A 19,860-nucleotide genomic window follows, 5' to 3' on the forward strand; every position below is an offset into this window, starting at 1 on the left:
AACTGTCACCACAGCCACTTTTCTTTTTTTAAGTTAAAGTATGTAATCTAGTTTCTGTCTCCCTCTGTCAGTACATCTCTCTGTCTGTAGCTCCTGTGATCTATTGGTTTTCTGCTCGACTTCCTCTTTCAGTGTCACACACTGCTGGCAGAGCTTCAGCTTTCCTGCTGGACTACAAAGCAGCTCGCTCTCAACGGCTTTCCTCAAGGGGATCAGCTGAAAACGGGCCTCCTTTATCTGTATGCAGAGGAAAGCCACAGCCACAAATTCACGACTTGACTTCCTAAATTCCTTTCAGGATGAATAAGGAATCCTCTGCATTGCAAACACATGTCTGTGTGGATGAGGCGATCATCCTGGAGCTATCTTTTCAGCTACTCTTTAGATCATTTTATTGGCTGATGTTGCCTCGGTAAACATGGTGTAAACTACTTTTAGTTTTAGTAGAATTAGTTAATGTCCTTTTCAAAGCGCTTTGTCAAACAAGGCTGTTGCACTTCTGTTGTTCTGAGTTTAAGTCCCGATCCCCTCCAGCTTTGCAATTGTGAGACTATACATTTTCTTCCCAAAAGCACCAAACAACAAGTTTATCTTGTTTTGTTTGTTCGTTTGGCAACCTTTAGCAACTTTTGATAAGTGACTCAAATGGTGAAAAGGCACACATTTTCTATTTAAATAACAAAAAGAGATGCAGTACACACATCAAGTGATTAAGTTTAATTCATTATTAAGCCTAATAATAATAAGTGTTCATTTATAATGCACTTTAGTAGCTTGATACCTGTAATTGTTGATCAGTTTAGGGGAAGTGGGGAAATATATAAATATATGTTTACTGTGTGTGTGTGTAGAGAAAACTAGTGATTTTCCACCACATATCCATTATCCCCTGTAACCCGAAGACACATAATACAATGTGTAATTTAAAACGCAGGTTAAAATAAAAAAACTGAAAAAAATCCTTCATATTAACGGAGTTATATGAGTGTTGCATGCTAACTATTTATACAATGCTTAAAACTAATTGCTGTTCAAAAATGTGTAAGTGTTTAATAATTCAATGTTGTATTTAAAAATACTTATTTTTATTTTGATGTTATATTACGTATTTATATTATTAAGGAACACATCTAAATGTTGAGATGTTTCTTAAATTATCTTCTTTTATGTTCCACGGTTTATGTTGGCCGTTCTAGTCTAAATGTTTATGTGTAATAGCTAAATTTGATGTATTTAGTCAAACAATATAGTAATTTCTAAAGCTACAATGTGTAATATCCACTTAATAATTTTTCATAAAAAAAAGACCCTGACCCTTTAACCCTGAAAATAACCATACAAATGGCTGAGAGGGTTTGGCGAGTGTGGAGCAGTGCGAAGATGCTCGTTCTCGTTAACATTCTGTGCGGAGCGCGAGACGCGGCGCCTGCGCGCCTCTTTCATCGTGCTTCAGTCCTCAGAAGCGACTCGAGAGAGGCAGCACAGCTCTCTGTTCGTGCGCGAGCTGAAATGGATGGAGTAGAGAGGAAAAGGACGGAGGCTCGGAGGAGCACGATGAAAGACAGCGATCTCCAACACGACTCCGGCATCCCTGAGCGCGTGACACTCAAGAAGGAGATCGGGCTTCTGAGCGCGTGCACGATCATCATTGGTAAGGAAAGTTTACAACTTGTTTTCTTCTTGATTGCGGGCCACTCTGCCAACATGTGAACTCATCAAGACTTCAAAAGACAAATGCATCGCAGATATTCGCTATCTTGTTATTCCACATATATATTTGGTGAATTTAACAAGACTATAACATACATTATAGACTTTATACTTTTAAAAGCATGTTAAATATTTCTTACTTTAGTTAGATTAGCTTATTATTATTTTTATTTTTTTTCTCCTGTATAATAAGCTAGTAATTAATTATTGTTTAGTATATATGTGTTTGTGTGGCTATTTAGGTAATTAATAACTTAGTAACTTTTATTTTATTATCCTGTATTTATTTATTTTTATTAATAAGTGTAGTTGTATAAGTTTGAATAGTTTTGAGCTCGTATGCACCGTGTGCGCGCTCTCAGATGTGTTTGTCCTGTTAAAGGAGCCGAATGAAAGCTAAAGATTGTTCCCTGTGTGTCTGATGGGTGCCGGCTCTGTGCAGGCAGCAGATTATTTATGCCTGCTGTTACGTAATCTGGTACGACACTTGGGTGCTTGAGAGGAGAGCTGCTGGAAGTGGGTTAGTGAGGGGCCTGATCTCTGTCTGTCTGTGAACACTCTCACCTACAGCAGGGACACACGGCTGATTCTGACTGGCCATGTACTGTTGCTTGCTGGTGTATATTTCTATTTGTTGTTGGGTTAGTACTTCTAATGTAGTGCTGTAGAACAAGGGGGTGGAAAGACTCAAATCAGTTTTGTTTCATCAGCTCAGGGACCACTGGGAGGCAAATGCATGCAGAGCTAGTCTTTACTTCTGTAAATATTTATATTTATTTATTTTGATGGTTTATTTATCTATCTTGAAGTTTGAGTACCTGAGACCACACTTGTCATTTGAGATTTTAATGTAAACCTTAGAATTATGTTATGACCAAAATTAATAATAAATACTTTAGATTCTGCACTATTTTGAGGTCGCTAATTAAATAACTAAACTAGTGAAAATGGTCATGTCAACTAATTACCAGTAAAAGCCAGAGTTATTTTGTATCTTTATTTGTGTGCAAGTTGCCAACAAACACAAAATCCAATATGGAATCAGACCATATTAAAAAATAATAACAACAACAAAAGAAAAGAAAAGAAAAGAAAAGGGCACAGCACGTGGGGTAAGTTGTCTCAAAGGGAACCTTCTTCATTGAGACCAATTAGGCAAAGATAAACCCAATGTTATTGATGCTTTTGCTTTTTATATATATATGCTGTCAAACGATTAATCGTGATTAATCGCATCCAAAATAAAAGTTTCTGTTTACAGAATATATGTGTGTGTTCTGAGTATATTTATTATATATGCACACACACTTAAACAGTATATATTTTGAAAATATTTATATACATGTTTATGTTTATATTCATATAATTTAGATTATATAAATATATATATTTATTTATATAAACAACGTAGTTTTCTTAGATATATACTTGCATGTGTGTGTATTTATATGTACATAATAAATATACAAAGAGCACTGTAAATAAAACGTTTATTTTGGATGTGATTCATCACAATTAATCATTTGATAGCACTAATATATATATATATATATATATATGTTAAATGTTATTCTGAGGAATCAGAAGAGGTACATTGTAAATTTTTAAATACGACAATCAGTAAAAAAAAGAAAAAGTGTTTTATTAAATAAATAACAGTTTTTGTTGTGCTCACTAGTTTATCCAAGAGTGTTTACAAGAATATTTTCAAAAAAGTCCTCCAAAGAGATTTTGTGCATATGTTTATAAAGTGACATTCTGATTCTGCAAATTTAATCATCATCATTATCTATTGGTTAGCTTTATATATAACATATTTTTAACAAAAAAAAAAAAAAAAGGGCTTGCTCAATGGATGACTGGGCCAGTTTGTGTTTCCTTCTTTCCTCAGGTAACATTATTGGCTCAGGGATCTTCATCTCTCCTAAGGGTGTTCTGGAGCATTCGGGTTCGGTCGGCCTGGCGCTGGTGGTGTGGGTGTTAGGAGGAGGCGTCGCTGCTCTGGGCTCCCTTTGCTACGCTGAACTAGGGGTCACCATCCCCAAATCTGGAGGAGACTATTCCTACGTCACAGAGATCTTTGGCGGTCTCGTGGGGTATGACAGGTCTATATATGATCGATTATGCGTGAATGGAAATCAAACGTCCGTCACAGATGCTCAAATTATGGTGTTCTCCGCAGGTTTCTGCTGTTATGGAGTGCAGTACTGATCATGTATCCCACCACACTGGCAGTCATCGCTCTCACGTTCTCCAACTACGTGCTTCAGCCTGTTTTCCCACACTGCGTTCCTCCATACATCGCCACACGCATGCTGTCCACCATCTGCATACGTGAGTGCTTGACTTCTCTGTGTGTTCAATACATACATCCATTCAGCCTGCTATTTAAACATAGTTTCAGACACAATTTATAGAGCATAGTGCTAAATGTATATATTATAAAATGGTTTTAGTGAACCTGAGGATTCAGCAGAATTTAACCTCAAGATTAAAGTAAAATTTGAAGGTTTTTTTTTTTTTTTTTTTGCTGAATTAAGCGAAACTGCAAAGATAATGACTGTTTCAAACACTTGTTACTGTTACTGTATTCTTTCAAATGCTCTAAACAAGTATTTTGGGTGACCTTTTTTATTGAATGCTAGACATCAAGTTGTTGTTATTTTCATCTGAAAGAAGAACTTTTTTTCAGTAAGCTAGGCCCTATGTGTTCAGTAAGCTTGTTTCAGTAAGCTATGTGTTTTTCAAGGCTTCAAGGTTTTATTGAATGCTCTCTCTATACAAGTGCAAAGAAATGCATTCTTAGTCAGTCTTTTATTTTGTAATTTTAAGAGCAATAAACATATATTGCAATGTTAAGGAATTCATGTTTTTTTTCATTCAGATATGTAAATCAACATGTATAAATTGTTAGTAGTCAATTAATGGGGAGATAATCGAAATCGAATCGGTCTTAAAAAAGTAATCGTTAGATTAATCGAAAAATAAAAATTAAAAAATAATCGTTTATCCCAGCCCTACTATATATATATATATATATATATATATATATATATATATATATGTGTGTGTGTGTGTGTGTGTGTGTGTGTGTGTGTGTGTGTGTATACTATAATTGTAAAACTGATATAATGCCATTCCAAAGTGTAGCATAATTTTAAAAAAAGTATTATTTTTTTAAGGATGTTTTTGAACAGCCCCTCTTGGGCTCAGGTTTATTTCAGTACTTCAGTACAAGGCTGCATACTTCAGCACATCCATGTTTCCCCTGAGATTGTCCCGGCTACAGTTACGGCTCTGGAGCTGTGCCAGCAGCACTCGACGGCTCTATAGCATGTGATTGCTGCATTAGCTCTCATTATTCAAGCCCGCTATGTGGAGTCATTCACACAAACCCAAACAACAGCAGCGAGAGAGCTCCAGGAAAACGCAAGGCCTTCCATCTCCTCACAGACCTGCTCTTTGCTCCCGGGTTTTGTTCTCATTCAAATCTATTTGTTTCAATTGGGCTTCAACTTCTCTCGGTGGAGGGAAGGTTATTATGAAAGAGTGTGTACGCTGTGACACTGATGGATGAGCCTATAGAATTACAAGTTCACTCCCCTTTTTAGCATTCCCACATTTCTGTCAAGATCCCCATACAAACTAATCCTAAAACAAGTTTAAGTATAGTTTCCAATTTGAAACTGTTTTAAAAACATTGTATTTAAAGGCACACATTATTAAAGAGGTTCAGTCGAGGCATCAGAACATCTTGAATGTTTGTGTGTGTGGATATTTGCAGTGTTTTTGACATGGGTGAACTGCTACAGTGTGCGTTTGGCCACACGGATCCAGGACGCCTTCACCGTGGGGAAGCTGCTGGCTCTGGGGCTCATCATTACTGTCGGTTTAGTGCAGATCTGTGGAGGTAAAGAACGAAAAAACACCCTGCTCCCTATTATGAAACTCAGTTTTATTCAGAGAAACAAACTGAGAAAAAATACGCACTTTCAGCATATTCATAACATATGGCGCTGCTATTCATATGTGCAAAAAGTGAGATGAAATCCCTGTTTGTAATCTAAACCAGGTGGCTAATTCGTACGACCTCACTTGTATGATTGTGTGTGTTTTCTGTGAGGGGTAGATTGTCTGGATGAATTCCTACGAATTTATCACCTCGTAAAATACGTACGATTTTGTATGTTTTCTGTGAGGGGTAGATTGTATTCCTACGAATTTATCACCTCGTAAAATACGTACGATTTTTCAAATTTGCCAATGCAAGTTCATACGAAGTCGTACAAATTAGCCACCTCCTAAAATACAAATGAATTGCCATGAGATCGGGTTGTAACAGTAGACTAACATTAAATGGATGTGAATATTAGTTGTCACTATATAACTCCTAATAATGAATAAACATTCCTCATAAAAAGTGTCACATCTGATACTCTTAATTATTAATGGATAGTTGTGTCAATGCAGGATGTTAATCTTGAAATACTGTTGTCCTCAGGTCACTACGAGAGCCTGACTCCACAGACGGCGTTCATGTTTAATAAAGCTCCCTCTGTAGGGCAGATCGCTCTGGCTTTCCTTCACGCCTCCTTTGCCTTCAGCGGCTGGAACTTCCTCAACTACGTCACAGAGGAAGTGGTGGATCCCAGGAGGTTAGTCTGATACCACCTCACAAAATCTGCTGGAACAGTTTTATTGGCTCAAGTGTTGTCTGTTTTCCTCTGGTTTGGTTTCGTGTCCTGTTCCTGTTGTGCATTAGTTAGTTTCCCTGGTTCCTAATTAGTTCTCGCCTGTTCTTCAGGTTATCATTATCTGTCTATTTAAGCTCCCTGTTTCCTTCCGTTCCTTGTCCAGTATTGTAGTTGAGTTGCATGTGATTTCGATTCCTGTCTTCTTGTTCTTCTTTGGTGTTAAATAAATAGTTATTTTGGATTATATTGTGTATTTCTTGAGGGAATTGCTGCCATTTACTTACAACCTACAATTATTAACTACTCCATAATTAACCAGGAACCTTTATCCACACATGCTCTGTGTATATATATATATATATATATATATATATATATATATATATATATATATATATATATATATGTTATTTGTTTTTTTCTCAGGAATCTGCCACGAGCCATCTACATCTCCATCCCACTGGTCACATTTGTGTACACGCTCACAAACATTGCGTATTTCTCCTCCATGTCTCCTGAGGAACTGCTGTCCTCCAACGCAGTGGCTGTTGTAAGTACAACCTTTGACTCTTCGTGTCTTAAAACATTTAGTCCATTAAAGGTGCCAGATTATTATTCAAGGATGGATTCATTATGTGTGTTTGTGTCATCTGTATTAGTTTATTTAATTTACACAGATGGCAATAAACTGTGCTTATTAATGGGCAAGACATTATGGCCTGAATGTGTTATTCTGTTTCATTTGCTTTAGACTTTTGGTGAAAAACTTCTCGGGGTGTTTTCCACCCTCATGCCGATCTCTGTGGCACTCTCCACTTTTGGGGGCATCAATGGTTACCTCTTCACTTCCTCCAGGTGAGAGTATTTCTATTTAATTTTACTGTTAGCTTACCTCATGAGGAAATGGGTCACTTTTTTACAGGTGAGGCTCCTTGTGATAATATCTTGTGACAAAATGTGCACAAATATAATACTTTGAACAGAAGGAAACATACAAACAGTAACTTCAGTCATTTTAAAAGTGTCTCTAGATTTGACAGTTATGTTATTCCTAAAGTCAAGATTAAGATTTAGGTTTTCCTATTCTATTTTTTTTTTTTTTTTTTTTACAACACGGATAGTTTCAAAACAGTTAGAATAAAATACGAGAATAAGTGGTGAGAAATGCTACAAATTTGAGACGAATCCAAGTTCTGCTGTAGAGCAGACTTAATAAGACAATAGTGTCATTATTCAGCTCCGGTCAGTAGATTCAGTTCGATAACTGTGTAAAGTTCATCAGTTATGAAACAAGTTCAGTTCAGCTAAGCAGAAGAAAATAGTGTTGTATTCAGCTTGAAAGAAAACAGGCAGCTGCATTCTGGACTATTTGGAGACAAGAAACTGAGGAGAGAGAAACCCAGATATATAATAAAACAACAAAAAATAAAAAAATAAATAGGTAAGGAATGACAATACACAAATTGAAAATTGTATGGCAGGGATATTACAAAAATAAGTTATGTATGTACAGGTATATTATGTGCAAAATGTAAGTGTACACTAAGTATGTGTGTTAGATAAATAAGTGTATGTGTATATAAATATAAATAGTGTAGTGTGTTCCACAGTTATTTTTAAGTGTTCATTAGATGGATTGCTGAGGAAAGAAACTGTTCCTGTGTCTGGATCCTAGAGGTGACATGTATAAAGAGAATAACAGAGGTGCCAGAATCGATCCTTGGGGTACGCCGCAGGTGAAGAAATTCTCCAAAGACAAATAGGCACCTAAACTAACTGAGGAACTTCTATGGGATAGGACAGAATGGAATCATTTAAGTACACTGCAGTCAAGAAAATATCATCTTTTGGTCAATGAAACCGAAAGCTGAGCTCAGATCTAAAAGCACTAAAGCTATAGTGTTACCAGTGTCACCAGCTTTTAAAAGAGTCGACTCAGTGCTGTGAAGCGAGTTGAAGCCAGACTGAAAAATGTCACAGCTCAAGTGAGTATGCAGACAATTCTGCAGCTTTATAAAGACAGGTTAGATATAGGTCTGTAATTCTTGTATACCGTAGGTTGAAATAAGGGTTTCTTAAGAATAGGAGTCACAATAAGTGTCGATGTTGTTGAACTGTTTCAGCTATGAAGCAGCTCTATAGAATACAATAATGTCATTATGCAGCTTGATTCAGTTGAAGTTTTGTTCTCGTCCAATAATGTCAGTGCAGTCAAACCGAAAACGTTTCTGAACATTTTGTGCACTGCATAGTCTTCACCATATGAATTAAATTCTTATTAAATTTACTAAAGTTACTCAGAGAGTAGCTGCATTAAGTTTATCGGCTGCTGTCACTTTAAGACCAAATGCAGATGTATACTCACAAGCATTTGATTAATTTCCTAACTAGGTTCATTTAAATGACATAACTATTTAAGTAAAAACAGCGATAGTGCAACACTTTAATAGAATGAAGCGCAATGTGGCATGATATTTTTATTGGAAAATAAAATAATAATAATTCTATACACCCTAATCATTAAATCATCTTTGAGGGCAAGGAGCCCCTTAGTGGTTCAGGGGCCCTACGCAACTTGCATACTTTTTGTATAGGCAGAATATAGCAGTACTGATTATGGCAGTGATTGTTTGTTATTCGTTTACTGTTTCTGTGTGCATTTGTTTGAATACACAGGTTGTGTTTCTCCGGGGCACGAGAAGGACATTTACCCAGCCTTCTTGCTATGATCCACTTCAAGCACTGCACACCGATCCCAGCTCTGCTCGTCTGTGTATGTAACTACAAGCCATTTGTGTTACTTCTCAGAGTGTAGCTTTTTCTGTTTAACTCGATTATTTCTTTGTTTTTCCCTCTTTCTCTTGTATTCCAGTGCTCTGCCACAATTGTGATCTTATGCATTGGAGAAACTCACAACCTTATAAACTATGTCTCTTTTATCAACTACCTCTCTTATGGAGTCACTATTGCTAGCCTGCTCTACTACAGATGGAAGAAGCCGAACTTATACAGGCCCATCAAGGTATTCAGTTATATACAAATATCACAAACAGCCTGTTCATGAACCTATGCACATCACACCTATCTACATCAAATAAAACAATACGGTGCATTATACAGTGCAGTGCATCCAGCGGGTTCATGTGGTGTGCTGCAGTAGTCAGCAGGACAGTCACTTCCAGATCATGATTATATTGCATAGATCCAGCAGCTGGGTTAATATGAGAATTTGGGATTTTTCCTCTTGTCAGGTGAGTCTGCTGGTGCCGGTGTGTTACCTGCTCTTCTGGGCTCTTCTGCTGGGCTTCAGTTTGCACTCAGATCCGCTGGTGTGTGGAGTGGGGCTGGTCATCATGCTCACTGGAGTGCCTGTTTATTTCCTGGGAGTTTACTGGAAAGACAAGCCCAAATGCATATATGACTTCATCGGTAAGGAGACTGGATGAGCAATTTATATTCTCTATAGGTGCAGAAAAAAAAATGCATAACAAAATAATTATTTTTTCACCCTTATTCTGGTCCAAACCTTTTACGTGGAAAACAGAATGAGATATTATGTAGAATGTTCATGCTGCTCTTTTCCATTCTGCTGCAGAAGTACCAGAAAGTGACAAATAAACATTATAAGGTAGTCCGTTTGACTCATGCACTGTTCCAAGCCCTCTGAAGTCATATGATAACGATTAGTTTTTATATTAACCTTATTTTATATAATAATATGGTTAAAGTGTGCTACTGAATGTATTGACAAGCATTGATGGCAAACTAAACTAAACTAAATTTTATTTATGTATTTAAATACATTTGTAATGATGAAATTGCAATTTAAAGGGATACTCCACCCCAACATGAAAATGTTGTCATTAATCACTTACCCCATCTCATTCCAAGCCTGTAAAAGCTTTGTTCATCTTCGGAACGATATTTAAGATATTTTGGATGAAAACCAGGAGGCTTGTGATTGTCCTATAGACCGTCAAGTAAGTAACACTGTCCAGAAAAGTATGAAAACCATCATCAGAGTCCATCTGCCATCAGTGGATCAACTGCAACGTTAAGAAGCGACGAGAATACTTTCTGTACGCAAAAAGAAAACAAAACTAACAAAATATTTTATATTTTCATCCAAAATATCTTTAGGTACAGTTACTAAATGGCTTTTAACTTCAGTAATATAATATCTAAATATGTGTATAATATAATATCTATAAGTAGAGTTAATATATCAAATGTATAATATACACTAGCACTTAATGTACACATTCAATGAAGTGCATTCATTTTTTTCACAACTGGGGAAGCAAAGGTTTTAACTGAATTGAAGCTTCATTTTACGTCTGTTTCTAATAAACAAAGCTCTCATATTCAGAATACTTGGAATACACATTGCATGAGTCGTGTGGATTGGAAAGGCAATATGGATGAGTAAATGATGACAGGATTTTTCAACATTTTATAACCATGAAATTGTATCATTTGTTTGTGAAGTAAACATACGTGTGTGTCATATTTGTTACAGAGTGGGCTACGTATCTGGGACAAAGAGTGTTTTTTGTCGTTTTCCCACAAATCGATCCTATTGAAGTGGCAGAATGGACGGACAGATCTTCCTTCACAAGCAAAGCTTCTGGACCTCTCTGAATTTTGTACTAATTGTTTTAATTTGGCAGCTCTTCACTTAAAATCCACACTTTCCAGGCTTATAGTATAGTAGTAAAATAAATGAAACAATAACCTCCTCATTTGTTTAAATGGGGACTATATTTGTATGCTTCATGGATTGTACGTCGCACTGGGTATTGCTCACTTTTTGGATAGGTGTGTTTGTGTTATTCTACTGTTTTCAGACCCTGTAGTTTGCTACTGGGGTTCAGTTGTTGATACATGTACAGAATCTCTTTTGTATGATACTTCCCCTGCGATGTCTTTCCAACCAGATAACAGTTTTTACAGGCACTGCATGTCTTACTGATGTAAATACATTTAAGTGCTTCTAACAATGCTCACGCTTCACAGTTTTGATCTTTAGTCTCAAATTATATTGTTGCGCAATCATAATTTCTTATATGGTGTTAAAATGAATTGCTTAAAATGATTTACAAGGAATTGGAAGGAATTTCCATTATTTATATTTATAGATTATTCGCTGTTATTAACAAAATAAAATCAAGGTTCAGTACTCTGTACAGTGACTTGTTATATTTAGGAGATCCCTTCAAGACTTCTAATGATTCATTGGCAGGTAAAAGACTACTGCAAACACACTGAAAGAGAACTTGTCATAACTCTTTTTTTGATTAATAGTAGAAAAAAAAACACAAATATACAACAGCCGTTCCGGTGATGTTCTCTTAACCTAAAAGGAACGTTCTATTTGCGTTCCGAGAACGATCATCCAGCACTCGCTCGTGCGAGAATCAGCGGCGTGCAGGAAGACATGTGCCTCAATCATAGAACTAAACCATAGGCATTTCTCAATGTCAAGGATACTTCCTTGGTAGGACTGATCCTTCCAAGTCACTTCCTTCAGAGGCTAGGCGAGACTCCTCTTTAGCATACGGAGAACACGTAAATGGAACAGGCTAACAAGTGCACGTAATTGCGTCATTACGTCAGTGAAAAGGTCAGTTTGAATAACGCTGTGAATGGTATCATTAAATTACTTTGGACAACTTAACTAGTTATTTATAAAAGAAATGCCGTTGACGCAACCAATTGTTAAATGACAGGTCCGCTTCAGTTAACCATTTGTATTTGTATAATTTACAATATCAATACAGTAGTAATTTGTACTGGCATTTAAACGTCGAACTTTACTTATATTTACTACAGTTATAACAAATGTTTGGTAACGTAAATAAAAACCGTTATCGCTTTGACTTTGAACTAACTTTGAATTTTTGAACTAACGTTAGATAGCAAAGCTGCGCGCATAGGCTTGTGGGTGATTTGAGAGCGCGAAGGATACACTTATGCATCCTTTCCTGTGTATGGGATATTCTTCGAACGAAGGACACAGTCCTTGGTTGAAATTCCGAGGATCCTCGACATTGGAACAGTCCTTCGACGGATGTCGATGACGTAGCATCCTCGAAATACTGGCTTCCGAGGATCCTTCCTTGACATTGAGAAACACCTCATGTCTTGTTTTAAACTATTGTCTAATCATTAAAGATAATCAGAAAACATTTAACCATCATACGGAACATTAAATGAAATAGTATTATCTGTTTAACTAGGCTACCGTGTACCATATAATGACACAGATTTTACGCTTCTTAAGCACCAAATAACAATTCATACTACATAACTTTTCCACACATTTAAAAATGAATGACATTATTTGACTTTAAGTAGAATAACATTTCATTTCTTTTCTTACCACTGAATTAATGATGATGTGCTTCTCTAGTCAGTAAAACGAATGACCATTAATTATTAAATGATGTGCGCGGTTTTATGTTTAGCGCATGCTTGAGAAGAGCATGCAGATCAGAGGCGCGCAGTAAAGAAAGATACAAACAAACCCAGTTAATGATATGCTTTTCAGACTACGCTTAACCTTGGCTTATTTTTAGCTATATAGGTTATAAAATTAAACCTAAAAATAACCCTTTTGATTATATAAAAAAAGAAACCTCTGGGAACTTTCTTAGAACGTTCTTACATAAAAAAATAAATAATAATAATATATAAATAAATTGTTTTCGGCGTATCGATTACCATTTGTTACGTAAGACAGAAACAGGATGTAAATGCAAAACGCTGTTTATTAATTCAGCACAAAGATCAGAATTGACGAAGTTACACAGAAGCACAGGTGGGCGGACACAAGGCAGGGTGGAACGGTGACGCAGGGACTTCGATGGACAACTGGTGGTGGTGCTCAGTCCAGTGATGATCCCTCGAATGATTCCCAGTAAGTGTAGTAATCCTCGTGACGGTGCTCGGTGATCCAGTGCTGAGTGGAGATCCAGGGAAGAACAACGACAACACGGGGACTCCAACTGACTATACAGACACAGGAACAGGTACAGGAACACACCGAGAAGAACAACGTTCTGACAACATGAAACACAGGTTACTGAACTTATAAGGGGAACAAACAATTGAATCCAGCTGGCGCTGCTGATCATCGCTGATTAGTGACCTCGCCCACAGACACACACACACACAACAGCACACTAGACAAGAGAGAGAGAGAGAGAGAGAGTGAATTCATGAACCGTGACATTACCCCCTCCCCAAAGAACTCCTCCTGGCGTTCCCCGACGGACTTACCTGACGATTGTAATCATCGATAAGAGAGTGATCCAGAATGTCTCTAGCAGGAACCCAACTTCTCTCCTCCGGACCGTAACCCTCCCAGTCCACCAGGTACTGGAATCCGCGTCCCCTCCTTCTCGAGTCCAGAATACGGTTGACCAAATAAATTGGTTCCCCATCTACGAGACGTGGCGGGGGGAGGGACCGGGACTGGCGGATTAATGGGTGCCCAAAACACGGGTTTGATCTTAGATACATGGAAGGCGGGATGGATTCTCCTGTACGTAGGAGAAAGTTTGAGTCGGACTGCCACCGGACTAATGATCTTGGTGACAGGAAATGGGCCAATTAATTTGGGAGCAAGTTTATTAGACACGGAGCGGAGAGGAATGTTCTTGGTAGAAAGCCACACTTTTTGACCAACGATGTATACGGGAGGCTTTGACCGGTGGCGATCGGCCTTATAAAAGTTATCAGTTATAAAATCTAGCGCAATGTGGGACCAGGGTCTCGAAGGGACTGACAGCGGTTGGACTAACCCATCTGGGGGTCGGTTGGAAGTCTTACCATTGGCACAAACCGAACAAGCCAAAACAAAACTGCGGATGTCGCGAGCCATTAAAGGCTACCAGAATCGTTGCTTCACCAAAAAACTGGTGCGATTTACTCCTGGATGACACGCTATACTGGAGCAATGACCCCACTGAATAACTTCAGACCGATACTCCTCAGGCACGAATAACCGGTTCGGTGGACAATCGGGCAGAGGCGTTACCCCTTCTAAGGCCTTCATGACCTTCGATTCGACCTCCCATCTAAGAGTGGAGACCACTAATGTCTCGAGTAAAATACACTCGGGATTGGACGGGCGTTCGGAATGGTGAAAAATACGAGATAAAGAATCGGGTTTGATGTTTTTGGAACCCGGGCGGGTCAAAATGTCAGAAAAAAAGTGCCCAATGAGCCTGCCTAGAGTTGAGTCTTTTAGCGGTTCTAATATATTCTAGGTTCTTGTGATCGGTCCAAACGATAAAAGGTACCCCTGACCCTTCTAACCAGTGAAGCCATTCCTCCATTGCTAACTTGACTGCCAACAACTATCTGTTACCAATGTCATAATTACGTTCGGCAGGTGATAAACAATGAGACAAAAAAGCGCAAGGGTGAATCTTGTTGTCTGTGGCAGAACGTTGGTAAAGAACAGCTCCTACCCCCACCTCTGACCTGTCGACCTCCACCACGAACTGACGTGATGGATCAGGGGCAACGAGGATGGGAGCCGAAACGAAGCGGCTCTTAAGTTTGGCAAATACAGCTTCCGCTGTATCAGACCACCTGAACATCGTTCTGGGGGAGGTCAAGGCAGTCAGAGGCGTGACTAGTTGGCTGAAGTTACCTCCGTAGGACCTTACGGAAATCTGGACTTGGCCAATCTATCACAGCCTTAACTTTGTCAGGATCCATACGCACTCCCTCAGACAAGACGATGTACCCTAGAAAGGGAATGGACTGTGCATGAAAAACGCATTTCTCTGCCTTGACAAAAAGCCCATTCTCTAGCAACCTCTGAAGCACTCGTCTGATGTGCTGAACGTGTTCCTGGAGAGAAGAGGAAAATATCAATATGTCATCCAGGTAAACATTTATTAATTTATCAATCATATCCCTCAGCACATCATTGACGAGTGCTTGGAAGACCGCTGGCGAGTTGGATAGCCCGAAGGGCATAACCAAGTATTCAAAGTGCCCCCTGGGGGTATTAAGTGCGGTCTTCCATTCATCCCCCTTCCTTATGCGAACCATATGATAAGCGTTACGTAAATCCAATTTTGTGAAGATGGATGCTCCCTGTAATCGTTCGAAAGCTGAAGACATCAACGGCAAAGGATAAGTATTATTTACCGTGATGTTGTTCAACCCTCGATAATCAATGCACAGTCACAGAGACCCATCCATCCTTCTTCCCCACAAAAAATAACCCGCCTCCGCTGGAGATGAGGAAGGTCTAATGAATTTGGATGCTAGAGAATCAGAAATATATTTCTCCATAGCCTCCCTCTCTGGAACAGAAAGTGAATACTGTGAACACACACCCGGAGCAGAGGGCAACCATTTATGCTGCAGCGCCCGGGGAGCAGTTGGGGGTTCGATGCCTTGCTCAAGGGCACCTAAGCCGTGGTATTGAAGGTGGAGAGAGAACTGTACATGCACTCCCCCCACCTACAATTGGTTGCCAGTCTCGCTGTGGTTGCCAGACGTGATGAGAGTAATGGGTTCAGTGGCGTGTGAAATGCTGGGAAGCTGTTGTCCATTAAGAGCATTGACAGATATCTTGTACGTGGGGGGGGTGGTAGGAATGTGAAGACTGTGAGCCAGTTCTAAATCCATAAAATTACCTTCTGCACTCGAATCCAGTAAGGCCTGGGTGTCGTGTGTGTTGGTTGCCTACCTTAGTCTTACCGGAAGGAGAGTAGATGATGATGGTGAGGATGAGGTCTTCTCGGCGGAGATTCCACCCGATAGTAGCCTCATAGTTACTACCGGGCTTGATCTTTTAACAGGCACGAGTGGATGAAGTGGCCCGCCCTCCCGCAGTATAGGCACAGTCCTTGGGACCTCTGCTGTTCTCTCTCCTCCCAGGAAAGCCGAGCTCTACCCACCTGGATGGGCTCAGGGTCGTAATGGGGACTGACCGTATCCAGGTTCTCATAGCGTCTGGTCTCCGTGCAGCGAAACGGATGGTCTTGTTGGAAAAGGCCCATTCTGCTCAGCCGAGAATCCACTCGAAGTGCTAACTCGATCAGTCCATTGAGACTAGTGGGAAGGTCCAGCATATAGATATGTTGTGGAGTAAAGGCGTTGCACAATGTATTTTTTATATATATGCATGATCACGTTTAATTGCTGTGTTTTTCTTTGGAGTGAATTGTTTTTCTTTCGTGTGGATTTGCTGTGTTTGTATTTGGAAAACAGTTCCCTATAGCCACACCTCTATTCCTGATAGATTAATGAACTAATAAGTGATGGATACTGGGGCGGAGCGGGTAATTTGTTCCCTTATAAAAAGACGTAACAGTGACTGACGGGGTGTGGCAGCATTGTGTATTCGTAACTGAAGTCAACACAGTGAGCGAGAACTCACGTTGTGCCTGCATCAGAGCGTGAGTGTTTGTGTTTCACTCATGTTGAGACGGCCTATGGCTATGAGAGACTGCAGAGCACAGTAGACGAGTGACCACAACGTTGACGATTCGCGGAGCACTGTTGGAGTAGCATGTTGTGGAGCAAAGACGGCCTATGGCTATGAGAGACTGCAGTGCACGGTAGACGAGTGACCACAACGTTGACGATTCGCGGAACACTGTTGGAGTAGCAGCGTGTGAGTCGGGCTGAGGGCCGGCTGCGAGGGATTACCGGGAGTGTTGGGAGACGTTAAGAAAACGACGTGGTTCTTCTGCCGTGAATACATTGGACTGGATAGCAGGGTTGCTGTCCAGTCATGCAGTGAGTACGCTCTGACTTCTACCTTGCGGTGCGCCTATCCAATTTAGTTTACTGCCTCATAACAGACGAAAACCATCCTGTTGTGTATAATTGTACCTGAGTGACGTCTTGAATCGGCTGATATTGTTAAGGAAGTTTTAGTTGTATTTAATACGTTTTTAAACGGTTGATGTGAATTGGACATCGTATGATGGCAGTTTTTTTCCTTTTTTTGTCTTTCAGCCTCGGGCTAATACTGATCTCTATGTGTGACTGAGTGTTAACGGACAGCCGCTGTAATACCGATGTCTAGTAGAGACGGAGTTAAACCCTGCCCTTGAGCTGAAGATCTGGACTTTGGACTTGCTTGTTGTTTGATAAATTTGATGTTTTCCTTGCAACTAATTTTATTGTAATAAATTGTTCTTCTACTGTGCATTTCTGGGTGTTGGTTTCCACTGTTCCCTCCTCCGATAAAGAACCGTGTGTTAATATTGGGTTCCTGGGGTCTTAGTTCTACTCTAGGTGGCGTAGTCGGCTACAAAAGTTAAATGTTATAGACCCATTCAGCCACTGACAGATATCTCTCTGGACACGGTCAGCCAACCTATGCAGGAATCTGTCCCACTGCGCCTCCTTGTGCCATCGGCACTCTGCAGCCAGGGTGCGGAACTGGATTGAATATTCAGACACCGAACCGTGACCTTGGCAAAGATCGGTGAGTAGTCTGGCCGCCTCCCTACCCGCCACCGCCCGATCGAAAAAACCCTCTTCATCTCCTCGGAGAGTGCCTGGAACATGGGTCTTGATTCTCCCACACCGCCATTCCCCAGAGAGCCGACCTGCCGGATAACAGTGTCAGCACAAATGCCACTTTGGATCATTCCTGATCGAACGTCTGAGGCTGTAATGCAAAGTGCATAGAACATCGGGTAAAGAAAGCTCTGCAAAACTCTGGTTCACCTGCATATCCTTCTGGTGTCGGCAGTCTCGGTTCTCGCCGTGGCTGCGGCTCTGGTAGAGGGGGCGGAGTTGGCAGTGTGGGTGACGCAGTGGAAACTCTTAGCTGTTGTATCTGTTGGGTGAGCTCGGACACCTGTGTCACAAGCGCTTGGACCGCCCGTCCAGTGAGAGAGATGTTCTCCTCTTGGGTGTCCATTCTAGTGATGCTTCGAGACACAAACTCGTCCCACGTGGTAGTGCCTGCTACATCCATGAGGGTCAGATCGTTCTGTTAAGTAAGACAGAAACAGGATGTAAATGCAAAACGCTGTTTATTAATTCAGCACAAAGATCAGAATTGACGAAGTTACACAGAAGCACAGGTGGGCGGACACAAGGCAGGGTGGAACGGTGACGCAGGGACTTCGATGGACAACTGGTGGTGGTTCTCAGTCCAGTGATGATCCCTCGAATGATTCCCGGTAAGTGTAGTAATCCTCGTGACGGGGCTCAGTGATCCAGTGCTGAGTGGAGATCCAGGGAAGAACGACAACAACACGGGGACTCCAACCGACTATACAGACACGGGAACAGGTACAGGAACACACTGGGAAGAACAACGATCTGACAACATGAAACACAGGTTACCGAACTTATAAGGGGAACAAACAATTGAATCCAGGTGGCGCTGCTGATCATCGCTGATCAGTGACCACACCCACAGACACACACACACACAACAGCACACTAGACATGAGAGAGAGAGTGAATTCATGAACCGTGACACCATTTGCTTAACTTTAATTACTTCATAAACCCTGGTTAAACTATGGTTAGAGTAGCAAAACCATGGTTAATTTGTGGTTAACATGCTTTAACTACAGTAGCCATGTTTTTTTTATTTTATTTGTAGTAGAACCAAGGTTAATTTCCTTAAAAGTTTTTTGTGTATGAGTGTAATGATTATAAGATCCTGAGAGTTGCTGTTGATGTGTGATCTCAGTCTTGGCATTGGCCCTCATAAATAGCTGTTGGTGGATGGGTGGTGAAGATGATGATGGCGAGCCGGTTGTGTTTTGCTCAACACTGTTCTGGGTGGACTCTCTGCCTTTGGACTACAGAGATATTGTGTACTGTGAGGTGAGGATCAACATTTACACCTGTCACTCCATCCGGAGCTCATGCACTTGCTTTGAAACCTGCTAAGTGTGCACATGGGCTCATGGCCCGTGTGTATTTCAGGAGCTGATTGACTTCAAATGGCCCAGTGTGAGAGAACGGTATATTATTAAATAATATACATTGTGTGACTCGGGCACATTTAACATGTTACAGCTGCTTTAACTGATGAGAGATCAGACCAGCTTGTGTATTAACCCTATAAAGCTTACGGTCTCATTTTTATGATGGTCACTTTTCTAAATGATCAACATAATGAAATATTGGTGAAAAACCCCTTGTGCACAGTCTACTGTCTGCCTTCTGTCATCTGGTTGATATAGTTTATACTCTTGATGCGTGAATGTATGCATGTCCACCTTTTCTTCACACTCTTTTTTTTCTGTAAACATAAGAATAAATGTTTAATTGTTAATAATATCTAAAAATAAACGCTTATGGCACTGAAGCAGCTCAGCTTCACCTGATTATCTTTTCATTTATTTCCTGTTTAAAGACGAGTATCGGATGTGATCTCCAGGCTTGTGATGAGTGTTTATTTGTTCGTCTCTCAATCATCATTGTATCATCATTGTAATCATCTGCT

General features: G+C 40.0%; 1 protein-coding gene across 1 annotated transcript; it reads left to right on the top strand.

Annotated features, from left to right (window-relative positions):
• The first annotated feature begins 1,382 nt into the window (after positions 1-1,382).
• slc7a10b (solute carrier family 7 member 10b) lies at positions 1,383-11,581 on the top strand. Its single transcript, XM_052597930.1, has 11 exons — positions 1,383-1,651; positions 3,602-3,806; positions 3,893-4,044; positions 5,495-5,620; positions 6,212-6,365; positions 6,831-6,954; positions 7,156-7,259; positions 9,081-9,177; positions 9,277-9,426; positions 9,656-9,833; positions 10,924-11,581. The coding sequence occupies exons 1-11, from the start codon at positions 1,510-1,512 to the stop codon at positions 11,043-11,045; spliced, it is 1,554 nt and encodes a 517-aa protein (XP_052453890.1). The 5' UTR covers positions 1,383-1,509; the 3' UTR covers positions 11,046-11,581.
• Positions 11,582-19,860: the final 8,279 nt, after the last annotated feature.

The sequence above is a fragment of the Carassius gibelio genome, chromosome B25 (genome assembly GCF_023724105.1).
Source record: "Carassius gibelio isolate Cgi1373 ecotype wild population from Czech Republic chromosome B25, carGib1.2-hapl.c, whole genome shotgun sequence".
In the NCBI taxonomy this organism is placed as follows: Eukaryota; Metazoa; Chordata; class Actinopteri; order Cypriniformes; family Cyprinidae; genus Carassius; species Carassius gibelio.